This window comes from Caretta caretta, chromosome 9 (assembly GCF_965140235.1).
Source record: "Caretta caretta isolate rCarCar2 chromosome 9, rCarCar1.hap1, whole genome shotgun sequence".
NCBI lineage: Eukaryota > Metazoa > Chordata > Testudines > Cheloniidae > Caretta > Caretta caretta.
This window is the reverse complement of record NC_134214.1, coordinates 90,233,900-90,248,787: the sequence shown is the minus strand read 5'-3', so window position 1 is coordinate 90,248,787 and position 14,888 is coordinate 90,233,900. Positions and strand designations below refer to the sequence as shown.

Genomic DNA, 14,888 nt, shown 5'->3' with positions numbered 1-14,888 from the left:
CACCACACACAAGACAAGTGCGTGTCTGGCTTCAGTAAAAAGACCAGAGTTGACACTTGTATAGTACAGTAATATTGTATTGAATCAGTTGATTCAATTGCTTATTCTTGGGAGTCCAGAATCCCAGGTCCTGGGGTGTCTGGACCTTGATTCCCACAAGCAGGTTGGAAAGCAAGGAGGGAAATGGATTAGTGACCATTTCTGTTTATAATGGAAGTGACCAAATACAATGAAGAAAAGGCTACATTGGCGGAAGCTTTAGTAAAATAGCACATGGCAGCCATTTGCTATACATTATTTGATAGCTGCTCAGTTGTGCCTTCTTGTTGCAGTGCTTGGCTCTGAGGAAATACTGCAAAACAGTACTGATGGAGGAGTTAATAGCGAAGTATCTTCCAGAGGAACTCACTGAGAGAAGGAAGATTTATGAAGAGGAAATTGCAGAGCTTTCCAAGTACGTAATCAGTTTGTGTGGGCTTTTGTGGGGGCGGGGTTTAAACCAATCTTTAAAAGTAGTTTAGCTAGCAACTGAATGGCTCTCATCACTGTAGAACATGTCCTAAGGTGCTGATAAAGGAGCTTACTCTGTATTACATGATTCAAGAAGGGAAGGGTTCAGACACACAAGACTAAACGGCAAGCTATCTGGTAGCATGCTCTTGTGGAGGAAATCCAAGCCAATAATATGAGGTGCATTACAATGACATTGTGTTCTCTTGACCTTTGCGCATGTCACAGTGGCTTGAAGTGGAATTTCACCCCAGTACATGTGGATTGGAAATTGGATGGGAAAGGGGGAGAGTTGAGGAACATCCGAGCTCTAAAGCAGCCTCGAGAGATGAGGTGATAACTCTTTCTGGCTTTGCTGGAAGGATTAAAAAAATAGTTCCATTAATTATAATGGAATATCATTACCATTATCTGGAAAGATGAAAGCAAAAAATAGTTTAACTGTTTTTGTATAATACAGAAATCTTGTTTTTCCATTTGATTTTATTGTAAAGCACTCTGAGATCTTAGCAAGATAAGGCATCCTCTAAATTGCATTGTTTCATCATATGTCTGTAGTTTGTACCTTTCTAATGCTTTTTCAAAGATGGTGCATATTTTCCTATATATAGTGGGATTTTTTTCTTATAGCTTAAATAAGAACGTTCCCATCTTTGTCTGCACAATGGCCTATCCTACAGTCCCTTGCCCTCTGCACATCTTTGAGCCATGTTATCGACTGATGATTCGAAGATGCATGGAGACTGGCACCAAGCAATTTGGAATGTGTATCGGTGATCCTATCAAGGGGTGAGTGAGCAGTGGTAGCAGTTGCATTTCTAGATCAGACCAGTGATCTGTTTAGTCCAGTAGCCTGTCTGTACTAGCTGCCTCAGAGGAAGGTGCTGAAAACCCCATAATGGACAACTGTGGAATAACAGGCAGGAGGGTGGTGTGGGGGGAGGAAGGTGGGGCGGCATTTCTTCCTAGCAGTGTTAGTGGTAGGCTGATGTACTGAAGCGTGAAGATAAGATTTATATCCCTTACTGTACACTTTTACCCTGGCTCACAGAAGGCTTAGGTATGGCTTGAGGAAAAAGTATTTTCTTAGTTTTAAATTTATTTCTTTGGTACCGCCAGTCAAGTTGGAATGCTAACAAATTTTACTATCAAAAGAAACAGTCATGTTATCAGGTCAGATTGACATCTCCACTGTATTAAATATAGTGGTTGGGATAGAAGTATAGTCAGCTTAGTACATGGACTGGCTGAGCATTTACATCATGCCATTTACAGCAAAGTGCCAATCTTGTATCACCCTGCCTTGAAGCCCACATCTGCATTTTGACTTCTCACCAGTGTCATAATGGTCTGTATGAGCCAGAGACTGCAAAGCAAAGCTTACTAAAATCATTGGTAAGTTTTTTTTCTTTGTAGATTTCATAGTCCTTCCATAGTGCTTACTATCCTTAACCCTACTGGGCCTTAGAGTTTTCATTGAACATCTGAAGTTCTTACATTTCAAAATGTAGATAAATAGTAGAAAGTGAAATATCCTTCTAGAACAGCTGCACTGGTGCAGTATGTGATTACCTAAGGTATTCCATTGCGCAAGAAATGATCAGTATTCTAAAATTCAATGGCAACAAACTACATTAATGCAGAATTAAGGTTGTTCGGGGGTATATTGTTCCCTTGCAAAACACTGAGTTGAGCAAAACTCAAACTGCTGAAAACCAGGGAATGCCCAGTTAAGATCGCCCATGCAACCTTAAATCTGCCCTGTTTTAGCAATGCTCCAGTATGCCCTGTAACAGCATACTTTGCTTTGCCAACCCTATAGTTGCTGAAATGTGCTAGCTCTTTACCTCCTTTTTACTGCCCATTCATTCTCACTCACAGGATTCCATCTAACACTATTAAAGGACAAAAATGAGGAAAATTATCATAGCTCCTGGACACACATCTCTAATATGATCCAATGTATGAGATGAACACCAGGAATAAGGCTCAGATTATTTCCACCCAAATGAATCCCCACAATGCCCAGTATGACACAGCTTCTTAAATCACTGGTTAGGTAATGCAGAGTGGGCAAAACATGATGCCTGCACTGTCCGTTCCTAAGTTCTGTGCAATGTTTCTTTGAAAACATCACATTAATCTGCCCTAGTAACTACTTGGCCCAACCAGTCCCCCAGGAGCTAATGAAAAACAGATTTTTTTTTTTCCCCAGGCAAGTCTTGAACTGGTGGTTTACCACCCATCCCTGTGAATCCCCTATAAACCCCTTCCCCTTGCTGCAGCTCCAAACCCCTCTCCCCTTATTACTCAATTCCTCAGCCTCCTAATAGCCATCTCCTTCCAGGAAGCAATCACATTTAATTTTTTTCCTCCCCTGTAGACTTTGATTACATTCTCCCACAAAACAAAATTGCCACCTATGACTTGCAAATTGCAGCCTCCTCTGGCCACTCAGTCCAAAACTTCTTTTGTCTAAGATGTGGGGCTTGTAATTAATTTATCCTTCATTATGTTAACTGAAGAGGGTGAGTTCACCACCATCTGTCTTAGTGTGGTCTGTGATTCATCCAGCCATTAGTACATCTCAATTTAACAGAACAAGGCAGCAGAAGGCAACTGGTTTGGTTTTGAGGCCTGTAACTTGGATCCCCTAGGTCAGATAACCCCACATTTGGATTGTTAATGCTACCCTTTGCCCCATGAGGCACACCAAATTTCATAGCAATCCAAGTAACCATTTGGCTTTTAGAGTATTTACAAAAGTCAAGCTTTAACGCATCTAAAATGGCAGGCATGGAAACCCTCTAGCCACCTTTCTGTATTGGTGCATGTGCGCTGTAAAAGGTACATTTTCTTGAATACTATTCTCCATTTGGGTCCCCCAAAGATTGAATGGGTGCCATGCACTACCTGGAGTAAAACTCTGATTTGAGACCATTGTGATCTGCATCACATTAATAGTTAACTTTAATCTCTAGCTCTGTGTGCAGGGGGGAAAAAACCCACCTAGAAACTTTGAAAAATGGCTTGTGTGGGGTGGGGGGGAAAGGCTTGTATCTCAGAACCCCTAGCCCAAAGGATCCCAATTCTTGGTCACTAAGCCAACTGTGAACCTTCCTGAGGCAGGCCAAATTTCAAATGAATCCAGCTAAGTGCCTCCGTTTTAGAGAACTTAGAAAAGTTGGCCTTATTATAATGGTGCTGGGCATTCAGCTGGTCAGCTTGCCTGAACATTCATGAAGGTAGTTTTGAAAAGAAGTGTTGTATAACCTGAAGGAGAACAATAAAAATATGCATTACATGTAGCACTCATTGACACTGGTAAATATCTTTGTATTAGAATGGCTGTTCAGTAAATCTACAGAACTGAACCTGGAAAGAATACAGCCAGTTTATTTGCTGCTGTTTTTATTTTAAATAGGTTTGCTGATTATGGCTGCATTCTGGAGATCAGAAATGTTGAATTCTTTGCTGACGGTCGCTCTGTAGTAGACAGCATTGGCAAGAGGAGGTTTAAGGTGGTAGAGCACAGCCAGCGTGATGGATACAACACAGCAGATATTGAGTACATTGAGGATCAGAAGGTGAGTTTACCGAAGATTATTTTCCAAGAGTTTTTATCTTTATAAAAGTAGTGTGTATCAGGATGGGATCTTGCCAGGCTTCCTAATAGGGTACTTCAGGTTTGCTTTATACCTGTAATCGGATTGGATCTGGCCCTACTCCCACTGAAATCAATTTCCAAATTGGATTGGGTCCATTATCCCCAATTTTTTTCAGTGCACTATTATTGAGAAAATATGTAACACACTCAAAATGTGTTAGGTGCTGTGCAAACCTCTACTGTATTTATAGGGAGACAGTGCCAGCCACAAAGTTTTCATACAAAAAAAAACCGAATACAACTCATTTGGGGACCCATTTTCATTTAAATATATAACTCTAGTAAGTGGTGGTTGGATTTAGCCTGACAAACATTTTGTTCTGAAAATGGATTTTTTTGTTTTAGAACCTAGGGGTGAAGAAAAAGGTTGAGAGAAACGTAGATTGAGATACTTTTCAGAAAAATAAACCAAAGAACAAACTTTCAGGATCTGCCCTAGAGTTTTCAAAAGAATTAAGAGTGGGTAGTGCCTTTTGAAAATGTAATTGGAATTAAGTCCAGCCTCACCCCCTCTCTCTGTGCTCTCTTCAGGTGCAAGGAGAGAGCTATGCTGAGTTACTTGTTCTACATGATTCTGTATATGATCAGGCTTATATGTGGTTTAACTCACTCAAACAAGCACTCAAGAGTCGAATTCTCAGTCATTTTGGTCCAATGCCAGCTAAGGATCCTGACCCACAGGTACTTGACTTTATATTTATCCAGGAATAGAGGTTGTCATTTTTATTGATTACAGGAAGTTTAGCAATCACACTGATAAACCAAGAAGAATTTTCTAATTCATTGAAGAAAACATTAATCCTCTTCATTGACCCTGTATAACCTGTTCAATATCTGAATTGTTGCCATAAGCTACTGCTGCAGTAACTCTGAGCAAGTCAGAATTCATATTTATTATTTCATTTTAACTTCCTGAGAAATACTGACCAAATTAATCCCTATTGATTTCAGTGAATGTGCACCATTTTGTAACGTAACTGAATTTGTCCCAAAGTTTAGGTGGAAAATAGCGATTGTACAAAAAGATGACAACTGCAGGACAAACTTGATGCTAGTGTTACAGGACTCAGTACTGCAAGGTGCTGGAGACCCTAAACTCCAAGTACTAACCGAGTATAACAGATGTTAGGGTGCTAAATCCCTAATAGATAGGGCCCTACCAAATTCATGGCGATGAAAAACGCATCACAGACCATGAAATCTGGCCTTCTCCCATGAAATCTGGTCTCTTATGTGCTTTGACCCTATACAGATTTCATAGGGGGAGACCAGCGTTTGCAAATTGGAGGCCCTGACCCAGAAGGGAGTTGCAGGGGGGTCACAGGGTTATTTTAGGGGGGTCGCGGATTGCTACCCTTACTTCAGCGCTGCCTTCAGAGCTGGGTGGCCAGAGAGCAGCAGCTGCTGGCCGGGCACCCAGCTCTGAAGGCAGTGTCCCACCAGCAGCAGTGCAGAAGTAAGGGTGGCAACACCGTACCATGCCACCCTTCTGCACAGCTGCCTTTAGAGGTAGGCAGCTGCCAACTGAGGGCCCAGCTCTGCAGGCAGCAGCGCAGGAGTAAAGGTGGCAACACCGTACCATGTTTCAGAGGAACAGCCGTGTTAGTCTGTATTCGCAAAAAGAAAAGGAGTACTTGTGGCACCTTAGAGACTAACCAATTTATTTGAGCATGAGCTTTCGTGAGCTACAGCTCACTTCATCAGATGTTTACCGTGGAAACTGCAGCAGACTTTATATACACACAGAAATCATGAAACAATACCTCCTCCCACCCCACTGTCCTGCTGGTAATAGCTTATCTAAAGTGATCAACAGGTGGGCCATTTCCAGCACAAATCCAGGTTTTCTCACCCTCCACCCCCCCACACAAATTCACTCTCCTGCTGGTGCTAGCCCATCCAAAGTGACAACTCTTTACATAATCAAGTCGGGCTATTTCCTGCATAGATCAAGGTTTTCTCACATCCCCCCCACCCCCATACACACACAAACTCACTCTCCTGCTGGTAATAGCTCATCTAAACTGACCACTCTCCAGGTTTAAATCCAAGTTAAACCAGAACATCGGGGGGGGGGGTAGGAAAAAACAAGAGGAAACAGGCTACCTTGCATAATGACTTAGCCACTCCCAGTCTCTATTTAAGCCTAAATTAATAGTATCCAATTTGCAAATGAATTCCAATTCAGCAGTTTCTCGCTGGAGTCTGGATTTGAAGTTTTTTTGTTTTAAGATAGTGACCTTCATGTCTGTGATTGCGTGACCAGAGAGATTGAAGTCGGAGAACACTTCAATCTCTCTGGTCACGCAATCACAGACATGAAGGTCACTATCTTAAAACAAAAAAACTTCAAATCCAGACTCCAGCGAGAAACTGCTGAATTGGAATTCATTTGCAAATTGGATACTATTAATTTAGGCTTAAATAGAGACTGGGAGTGGCTAAGTCATTATGCAAGGTAGCCTGTTTCCTCTTGTTTTTTCCTACCCCCCCCCCCCGATGTTCTGGTTTAACTTGGATTTAAACCTGGAGAGTGGTCAGTTTAGATGAGCTATTACCAGCAGGAGAGTGAGTTTGTGTGTGTATGGGGGTGGGGGGGATGTGAGAGAACCTTGATCTATGCAGGAAATAGCCCGACTTGATTATGTAAAGAGTTGTCACTTTGGATGGGCTAGCACCAGCAGGAGAGTGAATTTGTGTGGGGGGGTGGAGGGTGAGAACCTGGATTTGTGCTGGAAATGGCCCACCTGTTGATCACTTTAGATAAGCTATTACCAGCAGGACAGTGGGGTGGGAGGAGGTATTGTTTCATGATTTCTGTGTGTATATAAAGTCTGCTGCAGTTTCCACAGTAAACATCTGATGAAGTGAGCTGTAGCTCACGAAAGCTCATGCTCAAATAAATTGGTTAGTCTCTAAGGTGCCACAAGTACTCCTTTTCTTTTTGCGAACACTGTACCATGCCCTCCTTACCATACCATACCAGCGCCACTGCCAACAGCAGCACAGAAGTAAGGGTAGCAGAGCCACAACCTCCCCTACAACCTTGCGACCCCCCCACAACTCCTTTTTTGGGTCAGGATCACTGCAATTACAACACCTTGAAATAGCTGAAATCATTAAATGTATTTTTTAAATTGACCAAAATGGACCATGAATTTGGCAGGGCCCTTACTTATAGGTTTGGGCCCACTAAGACGGAGTATGAAGATGATGCAGAAGACACAAACTACATATTACTAGAGGCAAAAATGGGTCTAATCCAAACACTCTAAATTATAGAAAAGTTTAGGATCTGGGTATAAACTGTGTACGTCTAACTAGAAGTTATTAAAATGGCATTTGGAGGGACCCTATAGAAAGCATTTGTTACTAAGCCAGTAAAAACGTGTTCCATACCAAGATATTTTTTGTCACTGACAGCATCTTGGCTTCTGTATCATAATGTACATGTTCTCTATTGCAGGCTAGCCCCAATGGTCCTGCGTGGTGCTGGTGGGTCCTTGCTGTCCTTCCACTTGAGAGTAGAGCTCAGCTTCCGTTTCTTGCCATGAAATCCCTGAAAGACCGCTTGAATGGCATCAGACGTGTCCTTACGTTTATGTCCCATACACGGTCACGATGATGCGGAGAACCAGCTGTGAAGCCTCTTGCAATACTGGACTGGAGTTTCTCTTGTAACTATATCTGACTGCAATACTGTCTTATGGATTTGTGTGTCAAAACAGGACAAGTTTTGAAGTCTAACTTTCAAAGGAAATAAAATATGAAGAGCCAAGGATATTTACAGATCATCCAGTAGTATCCATTTGATCTCTGAACTTTCTTGAGACGAGTATTCAATTGTTGCACTGCTAGGCTATTATCTGTTATATAACAGAACAAAGTGGTCTTGTTTGCCATAAACCTTTTGAAAGTTTGAGGTGAGTTTCCTGTAGTACTAAAGGAAATCTGTGCGGTTTAATGTGAAAAAGAAATACTGATAGTGTTAAAGCATTATTTCAATGAACTGCAAAGTCTTTTATTCCAAATGGTTCAGGTTTATATAGCATTGTGTATTATAATGTCCACAACTTCTGTTTGATCATTTATTTTTGCACTATGTCTTTTTTGGTTTCCAAATGTATATTTGTAATTATTTGTGTACATTCTCTACACAGAAAGTAAGCTGCTCTATTTATTTATGGTGTCTTACCATGTATGAATGACTAGGGGAAAAGATATTAAGAATACACAAGCTACTACTTCGGTCATTTTTTCAATACATTTGTGTTTTGAGTACTTTGAATGTTTTTCTACTATCTCCAGTGATCTATATTCTAAGAAGGATTGCCCCCAACACAGCCAGCCATGAATATGCAGGCTTTGTCTGAAAGAGTTCATTGTTGCTGGGTAGAGTTTGATCCTACAATCTTAACTGGTCCCCAATCAAGCAAAGCACTTCAGCATATGCTTAAGTGTATTTGGGGCTTTGGGTAATAAACTTCAGTGGGCTTTGCCCAGAGAGATGACTGAAGGATCCAGCCATTAATTTTGCACAATATAAAGAGTAGCACTATGCAGCAGTTTGCAGTGAAATGTTGTATTTGAATTGCTATGAGAGTATTGCAGCTACCTACAAACACAATGCAGGAGCTGATAGGTGTAAAGCAACCTTTCACAAAAGAGAACTAGAGAGGGGTATTTCACTTCAGGTTGATATAAAGAATCTCTAATAACCCTTTTACATGTTAAGATCTTATGTTTGTAGTTAATATTATTTTTTGCTATGTAGGGCTCCAGGAGGGCTCACAAGAAGGAAGGTATTTTAATAAACTTTCTATTTATTCCACCTCCACCTCCAGATTTTTCCATTAGCCACAAGTCTCTACCTGATCTTTGTGTCTCCTGTCAGACTGAGCAGCTTGATAGCTAATGGTTAAAACCCCAAAGGCAATTGAAAACTGGGTTTCACTTTTTCTGCATCTTTTGCACTGTGTAAGATTTTGGGCCTGATCTTGCTTCCATTAAAGTCAGTTGGAGTTCTGCTATGGACTTAAGTGGGAGCAAGTTTGGGTCTTTGTATCTAAGCTATGGATCTCTCTTCAGAGAGCAAGTAGGATGGATGAAAATTCATGATATTGCCCAGAATAGTGTTTATTAGTGCATACCCTTCTGGAAAAGTCCTGTAGAATTTAATAGACTATTGTCTTCTTTCCATAGGCTTTTAAAATCATTTTAGTTTGAGATAATTTATTTTATTTCAGTTTTATAGTTTTGAGTAATTTATGAACCCTGTTAAGTTTCTGTAGAATGTAGTTTTTCATCCTTATTAAATTCTACGGCACTCTTCTTTAAGTGCCGTAGGAACAAATTGTCTCACGTTTCAGTATTCCATCTAGTGAGGCAGATTGAAAGTATATTTTGTTGTTGCTTTAGCTACCTTGTAAATACTACAGGAAACTCATTTCCATGCTGTTAGTTTGCTACACTTTTCTGTGGATGGTACTGTGCCTGTTTGTGAGAATAATATATGTACAGGGCTTCTGTTTTGGGGGTTTATTAATTTCATTTTTTGGCATTTGTTTTGAGTTCTATGTAGATATCCAAAAATGGGGCTTTTCTCTTTGTATATACACTTAGTACGGTTTCAAACAGCATTACATTAGCAGGCACTAGGGAACCTTTTAGTGTGAATCAACTGGGTCTATGCAGACCAATTAGTGTGCAATATACTAGTGAACTTCAGAAATCACACATCCCTAGTTCACATTAATGCTCTGTGTTGGCAAATCCTTACAAGCCAATGAGCAGGGACATCGCCTATATAAACAAACTGCACTATGAAACAGGTGAAGTCAACATGAATTGAGTAACCATTTCCAATTTCTTTTTTAATTGCGATGTTTTATCCATGTCTATTAAAAACCAAAAATCGGAAGCCTTACATATGTATTATGTACACCTGTTTTAAACTGTAAAATGCACAGTGGCTGCTGTCTGCAATGGCATCTGTGTCTTCATAATGAAGAAAACAGATGAGTCACTTCACAGAGTGACTTCTCATCTCAGTTGCAGGTGATGTCACAGTAAATGTAGTTCTGACCGAAGCCATTTCTGTATTAGTAATGTATAACTTGAGACCAGTCCTGCTTCCATACAAGTCAGTAGGTGTTTTTGGTCCTCACATCCGTGGCAGCAGGATTCAGTCTTTAAGTATGTTGTATTTTGGGGCTGTTTTCTCGCTGATTTTTTTTTTTGCTCTTTTCTGCATGCTAGAACTTCTGTTACACATTCATGTTACTGGTTCACAGGTAACTATGGAGAGTCCTTTACACTTGACAATGCCTATTTTTAAAATAGGCCAGCCCTTTCCATCACCCTCAGTGAGTTGAGACCACCACGTTTCAACTCTTTTGGAGTGAATTACAGAACATCTACCAGTTTCTACATACACCACTGTGTAGTGTTTATTTTTGAGATACAGTAAATTTGGCATCTTTTCTGAAATGTGAGACAATAGCTTTAACAGTCACTTAAATTTTATATACTATGTTGATCTGATAGTATACTTATTATTCTTACCATCAAGTTGTGCCCAGAACTAGGTGTACTAACCTACTATAGAATAAAAACAAACTCAAAAGTATTGATCAAGTTTTGACTGCACACCAAATACAAGCTTGGGTTCATAGTTCTTTAATAGCATAGGGTAAAATTTGCCCCTATGTAGCAAACCCATTTAAATCCCATTTAACCCCTGTTTTGGGGTTTAAACAACATGTATGCTTTTTGCTGGTCGTTCACACAGGTTAAACTTTCACTGGAGCTCAATTCAGCAGACTTGAAGTCACCAGCAAAAGTTTGATTTCAGGGGGGAGTTTGGTCCCCAGTGACAATCAAATGAGAGAAAAAAGCTCAAACCATAGCTGAATGAAAGCCATCTGCCATACAAATATTGTAGGGCAAGCCAAAAAGCAGCCCGAGCATGGGTTTCCTGAAAGTTTTAGTCATTTACATTTGTTTGATATGATGACTTTGTTCATTTGCGACCTTCACCATTTGAGATGTGATTAGTTCAAATGCATGAAAATAACTTAATATCGGTCATGTCATTATGCCACATTCCTAGGTAGGTGGAGGGACATAAGTCAAATTTCTTCAGTAAATTTGTTTTCATGACACTAAGTACAAGGCAGACTCAAGCTAAATGACTCCTTCCTGCTTAGTGCACTACTTCATCTAACAACAAAAAACGATGATGGGAAAACATGAATGGGGGAGGGGGGAAATACAGTATTTCTCTTGGCCAGCTCAACTTGGCCAAAAAACTAAAAATGGGTGAGAACGGAACAGAGTAGATAGAGCCTGATTCTGATCTCATTGACATGTGTAAATCGGAAGCAACTGCACTTAAGGCAATGGAATTACACCAGTATAAAACTGATGCGAGAACAGACTCAAGCAAAAGGTTCAGCAGACCCTGCTGGAAGTCAGACCTGGTTAGCCTCATGGTGGTAGCACTGGAGTTCCCTTTTCTTGAGTGCTATTTTTTTTATTAGCTGTTAAGCTGACAGCTGGGATTTCTCATTGCAAAGTGGCTGGTCCGTGCTTGGGCTACCCCTCTGTCCTATATGAGTATTTATTAGCCTTTAGAGCGTGTATGAACCACTAATTTGTTAATCCAATAATTTTAATCTTGGTAAAAATGGAGTTTGACAGATTTGTATTTACTGGGTCTGAATCTGTTATAGATAGTGAGGTATAGAGGTTAGAGAGCATTTATAAACTGAAGTTTTATATTTTGGATATGGTCACTCAATCATTTCTTTGATACTGGAATTTTACCAGTGTTTAAACTAGTTAATGAGGGCCACAGGTACATTTTCAATGCCTTGTTTTTTGGGGGGTAGTGGAGAGAGTGATTCATGTAGCTTTTGTGAAAATAGGCAAAACATCTATCTAAGTAACCTGAGTCTAGTTTGTGCAAAATTCAGTAGGAATTATATGCATTTAGGGTCTGAGACAATTGTGTCAATAGACTCGCATTGACTTCATTAGGGGGTTGGATCAAGCCCACAAAGACTGCAGGCTCAAGAAGAATGCAGAAAAGTACCTTTGTAAATGAAATCCTCTGCCAAGATTTGCAGGATAAATATTGCCAATATACGAGAAACCAGATTGTTTAATACAGGATTTAATTCTTAAATGGCTGATGCACAAAAGCTGAACTATTACACTGAGGTCTTGTCTACATGGCAGTGCAGTGGTAACTACAGCGGTGTGAACTGTAGAGTATGCTCTCATGGTCCTATGTAGACCCTCCTGGTGTGAACTAGAAAGTACCTAGTTAGCGCTACTGTAGCCCTATTTGAAACAGGGCAAGTACTACTTAGTTCACACTAGCAGGGTATACAGGGGTCAGAGCACAAGTTAGCATATTCTGCTGTTCACACCCCTGTCATTAGTACTGCCCTGCAGTGTAGACATGCCCAGAGTTATACATGCACGTATCATGTACAGAAGTGCTTACTAATATCTGAGGAGTTTTCATAGGGTCTAAATTAACCCTCAAATAGAAGTGCCTGTATTTCTGTGTTGCTGGTTGCCATTCTTAATCTTCAATCATAGCCTACCCCCCCACCCCTTTTTAATTCTTGACAGCAGATTGGAGGAACACAAGTTTACAGAGCAGTACTGTAGCAGAAACAATGTAATCGTTTTACATATATCTACTGGAAGAAAAAAAGCCGGTGGAAAAATCATTTAAGATATCTTCATGTGATGCTGTAGACTTGTCCTATTTAATACCATCAAGCTATGTGGTTATTAGAGAGCCAGAAATAAAATATCTATCAAGTCATTTTAAATAGTGACAAATTTCTTTGGGGGCTTTTGTATTCTACTTGTGTGTAAAGCATCCTTTTATTTTTCTTGCACTAATGAACTTGAAGTGAAATTAAATTCAATTAGTCATTGAACAGCAGTACTATTCCACTACCTCTACGTAAGTTTGACATCTTTTTTTCCCATTCATGTTATGTTCAAGATATTAATTTCATAGTTCTGTCAGCCTATGTATCCAGTAGTACTAATTATGTTGTATGGACATAAGTCTGTATGGATACTTGTTTGCTAATTAAAATTTGTGTTCTTTACTCTCTGATCTGTATCTGATAACAAGAAATTACAAAGATAGAAAGAATGCCCTAAATCACTATGGCACTTGTCATTTAAGGCCTGCTCCCCACTGCAGTTAATGGAAAGATTCTTATTGCCTGCAATGGATGCTCAGTCAGGCACAACTCGAGAAAAGCACTTAAGTATGTGCTGAAATCCATCCCCTATTCAGGACAACAGATGCTTAAGTTCCATTGATTTCATAAGGATTGAACAGGGCTGCTTTTTTGACTTGGGGTCTTATAACAAGAGTCTCTAGAAAATATCCTGACACCTACTTTCCTCTAACAAGTAGCTACTGCATTTGTACAACTACTAGTTAAATTTTCTCCCTCCTCCACCCCCAAAGGACAACTGCACCACCTGGACCAAATTCTGCTGTAAGATAGGTGAATGGAATTGCTGTTGATTTCAGTGGGACCTGTCTATTTGAGCATAGAGTAAGGCTAACTTATGAATGCATATAGGGGATCAGATTTTAATACACAGGCAATAGGCTTTCCTCATGCAACGGAGATAAGTCACAAAATTTGCAGGCCCAGTAAATTAGGTCCCCTAAAAACTTGGCTTAATGGATATATTCAGTAAGCTGTATTGCCTCAAAGGAGTTTAACTTGCTATTCATTCAATGTTTTAATAAGAATCCTCAAAACATTTAAACAGTGAGCAAGTAAAACTGCTGCTGTCTTATTAATTGATAAATAGTAATAATTAATACTCAACCCTCTGTTCAAACAACTGTGCACACATGAATTGTCTGTAATAAGTGTGCTTAGTATTTATTATTCCTAGTTTGTACATAAGAAAAGTAAGTCAAAGGAGCCTAAGGCCTTGTTGAAGATCACACAAGCCTGTGGATGTGGGCAAGTTCAGGAAACTGACATAAAGGGGGAGTAACTTGCTTAAACCCTATGGTCTGTTGCAGGGATCTTGAGCACCCTTAGGTCCCTACCATTCTCTTGTGCGCCACAGGCAGTCTAGTGTCAGGAGGGCTGTAAGACTTGGGTCTAATTGTGGTGTGAGAGTGGTTGGTGGCCTGTGATACATAGCAGGTCAGACTAGGTGATCTGGTGGCCCTTAAATTCTATGAATCGATGACCTTAGGCAAATCCCATCATTTCTCTGGCTCAGTTTTGAATCTATAAAACAAGAATAATTGGAACTCCTGGCTCCTACTATTGTGCTCATTCCACTGGATCATTGTGCCTCTCCTACTGTACAGTCTGCTTCATGAGGAATCATTTCTTAAATTTATTTTAAAAGGATAAGTCATCAGACTGCTTTCAATTTCCTTACTAGTGTTGATGTATGTCTCACTGCCTCCTGGCTTAATGTGATGGGATAAAAGAACAGGACATAGAGGTTAACTGCTCCCCTCTTATCAAGAGTTCCAGGGGCTGTTGAAGGGCTTGCAATAAAGCCCTTGATTTTACGGGTCAGCTGAAAAATAGCACTTCCAAATGCTAGGCTTGGACAGTGGCCCTGCCTCCATTTGCAACTCAGTGAGACTTTAGTGGTGTGACAAGCTATACAAGCATTGCTAAGTAGAAGA

General features: G+C 40.2%; 1 protein-coding gene across 3 annotated transcripts in view; it reads left to right on the top strand.

Moving 5' to 3' along the window:
* The window catches only part of LONRF3 (LON peptidase N-terminal domain and ring finger 3), a 28,636-nt gene extending 15,322 nt beyond the window's left edge, over nucleotides 1-13,314 (top strand). The window contains exons 8-12 of one of the 3 annotated variants that reach the window (XM_048863555.2): nucleotides 333-454; nucleotides 1,141-1,299; nucleotides 3,935-4,097; nucleotides 4,709-4,858; nucleotides 7,644-13,314. In XM_048863555.2, coding sequence (XP_048719512.1) covers nucleotides 333-454; nucleotides 1,141-1,299; nucleotides 3,935-4,097; nucleotides 4,709-4,858; nucleotides 7,644-7,802 — 753 coding nt within the window. In that variant the 3' untranslated portion in view covers nucleotides 7,803-13,314. Of the gene's footprint in view, nucleotides 1-332; nucleotides 455-1,140; nucleotides 1,300-1,785; nucleotides 1,906-3,934; nucleotides 4,098-4,708; nucleotides 4,859-7,643 lie in introns of those variants that run through there. The other 2 variants (XR_007358369.2, XM_048863557.2) reach the window with 2 other exon arrangements.
* Nucleotides 13,315-14,888: the final 1,574 nt, after the last annotated feature.